This window comes from Lathyrus oleraceus, chromosome 1 (assembly GCF_024323335.1).
Source record: "Lathyrus oleraceus cultivar Zhongwan6 chromosome 1, CAAS_Psat_ZW6_1.0, whole genome shotgun sequence".
Taxonomy (NCBI): domain Eukaryota; kingdom Viridiplantae; phylum Streptophyta; class Magnoliopsida; order Fabales; family Fabaceae; genus Lathyrus; species Lathyrus oleraceus.
The window spans coordinates 360669745-360672800 of record NC_066579.1 but is presented as its reverse complement, the minus strand read 5'-3'; the positions used below and the strand labels follow the sequence as shown (position 1 = coordinate 360672800).

At 34.5% G+C, this 3056-nt stretch overlaps 1 protein-coding gene across 1 annotated transcript; it reads left to right on the top strand.

Annotated features, from left to right (window-relative positions):
• The first annotated feature begins 655 nt into the window (after positions 1-655).
• Positions 656-2604, top strand: LOC127115754 (perakine reductase). Its single transcript, XM_051047219.1, has 7 exons — positions 656-767; positions 878-1048; positions 1155-1358; positions 1432-1604; positions 1766-1865; positions 1957-2110; positions 2183-2604. The coding sequence occupies exons 1-7, from the start codon at positions 723-725 to the stop codon at positions 2359-2361; spliced, it is 1026 nt and encodes a 341-aa protein (XP_050903176.1). The 5' UTR covers positions 656-722; the 3' UTR covers positions 2362-2604.
• Positions 2605-3056: the final 452 nt, after the last annotated feature.

Sequence of the window (3056 nt, the reverse complement as noted above, 5' to 3'; positions counted from 1 at the left end):
AAATAGTAAATGTTCGAGAGACTAAAATTGCATCAACTAAATTAATATTCATCAAAATCATTAAAATTGTAATAATAAATGTATGATTAGTGGGTTAGTGGGTTTGTGGATTTGAGTCTGATTTTATCCGAAACTCAATTTTTTAATATTTTTTTTTTAGTTTTGAAACCCATATCCACCAAATTATCCAACCCATCTCACTTTTATGGATTTTTTGGGATGAATTTGACGGGTTTTATGGGTTGAACTAACCCATGTACACCCATAATTTTTGGGTTTTATGGGTTGAACTAACCCATGTACACCCATAATTTTTGGTGTGGGATGAGGAGTTGTTGGAAGGGTGTTGTAGAGTTTTCAAAACTTTGGTTTGTAGTTTAATGTGCAAGATTTGATAAATGTGGAGATAACTCATTGAGAGACTTTTTTTTTTTTGTTAAATAAGTTTATTGGACTTTGAAGCGAGAGAGGATGATGTCAACATGGAGAGTTTATTGCTTTGTTTAGAGTTGAGAAATTTATTATTATTTTTTTCTTTCTTATTTGTGCTTATGCTATTGTATTTGACTTTTGCTTAATTCTAAATAGTTTTTAATCTATTTGATTTTTTGGTTCATTAAAAAAACAACGGTCTAAGTAAAACAATCAATCCTATATCATAGAGACATGTTTTAAAAGGGGACCAGGCATTAACCTCAAAGAAAAAGAGAAAAGAAACAAAAATGGGAGATATTCCTAGAGTGAAGCTTGGTAGCCAAGGTTTAGAGGCAAGTAGTATAATATATATCCTTCATTCAAGTTATCATCATTCATCATCACTATGTTTGAATAACAATAAACAATCATTGATGTGTGCTATATACTATGGTTGTTGCAGGTTTCAAAGTTGGGATTTGGTTGCTCTGGCATCACAAGAAAGTATTACCCCCATGTTCCAGAAGAAGTTGCCATCTCTTTGATCAAATATGCATTCGACAAAGGAATCACCTTCTTTGATACAGCAGATGTTTATGGACCTCATGGAACCAATGAAATCATTGTCGGAAAGGTTCACTCATAAATTCTTACTCTAAGTCAACGCTTCTAATACTAACAGATCTCTTCTTTCTTTGTCAACTATGTTGTTTCATGGTATTTGAATTTTCAACTGTCAGGCATTGAAGGACTTACCTCGCGAAGAGATTCAGATTGCGACAAAGTTTGGAATAGTGAAAATGGAACCAAACAATATCCTAGTAAATGGTTCACCAGAATATGTTCGATCATGTTGTGAAGCAAGCCTCCAACGCCTTGGAGTAGAATATATTGATCTCTATTATCAGCATCGTGTTGATACCACAATACCGATTGAGGATACCGTAAGTAGTGTGTAGTGTGCTAGTGTTTGCATCATTGATTTGTTTGCTGTATTTGATTTTGTTTGAATCATAGATGAAAGAGCTTAAAAAGTTGGTGGAAGAAGGAAAGATAAAGTACATAGGGTTATCTGAAGCTAGTCCCGACACCATTAGAAGAGCACATGCTGTTCATCCTGTTACTGCTGTTCAAATGGAGTGGTCCCTTTGGACTCGCGAAATTGAGGAGGATATTGTTCCACTTTGCAGGTACTTGTTTTGATCAAATAGGTTCATGCGAGTAGCGCTCGTGTCTAGTGTCCATGTCTGTGTCTCTGCTTCACAGAGAGTTGGAACCTTTGGAGTTGTGATATCCTTACTTAATACTTTTTCATATTAATCATAAGACTCTCTTGTAACAACAATTTCAGGGAACTTGGAATTGGAATAGTACCATACAGTCCTCTTGGCCAAGGGTTTTTCTGTGGCAAGGCTGTTCCGGAAGGAATACCTACAAACAGTAGTTTTCTGGTATGGATTCGATCCTTTTATGTTTTTTATGATCTTATTATTATTAGCCTTGATCATTGTTCACCATTCACCAACTTGCATTTTTCACCAGGTTTCACATCCAAGGTTACAAGGAGAGAATCTTGACAAGAACAAGATCTTATATTCTAGGATACAAAAGTTGTCCGAGAAACATAAATGTACAACTTCACAACTCGCTCTTTCATGGATTCTTCATCAAGGAGACTTTGTGGTACCAATCCCTGGTTAGTGGTTTTCCATTTTTGCAATATCTATCAAATTAATCATGTGCGAAGCTTCTGATATGCATATTGTAGGAACAACCAAGACAAAAAATGTTGATAGTAACGTTGGTTCATTTGAAGTGAAGCTGAGCAAGGATGATTTGAAGGAGATTACAGATGCAATACCAATATCTGAGGTGGCAGGATATAGAATGGCTGATATTTATGTTAAGTGCTCATGGAAGTTTGCTAATACTCCACCAAAAGCATAGCTAAATAATCCAAGTTATGCAATAAAGAAATCATATGTATTTGCTATGTATTTCCATCATATATACACATATAGAACCACTCGAATATGAAGAAACCACAATCCCTAAATAACTAGCCTCAAAGATTAATTGTAACCCTCAAATCCTTTTACAAGGCTCAACCGATTTTGATCACATTATTCTTGTAAAACCATTTGTAGTTTTGGAATCAACTTCAATTAGTTATGTCGCTAAGTTTATAAATTATTCAAACTCTCTTTTTCATCCATTTACCATTTTTTTCCAGAGGACAAGACCTTTTGGTTCCACGATAATCCATACCAAATAATGCGGTTGTGGTGAATATGAATCAAATCTATGAAATTTAAACATGGGTCTAGAATGGTATAGTCCAATTGTGATACGTTGATTTGGGGGAAATTTTACCTTATACTTCAAGAATTATACCCATACCCCTACAATAAGTTTTTTTGGATCAAAATACCCTCGTATAAATAGGATATGTTTTTCAAAAAATTGAATTTTATTTTATTTTCGCTTCAAGACTTCTGGATCAACGTTTTTGGCATTGTAAATCGGAACACTAAGAATAAGTCTTCCGATTCAAAACAAAACATATCGGAACACTTTCCAGAAGACTTTCGGTTCGCTGCAATTTTTAGGCGTTGAACTGAAACTCTTTAAGAAAGACTTCC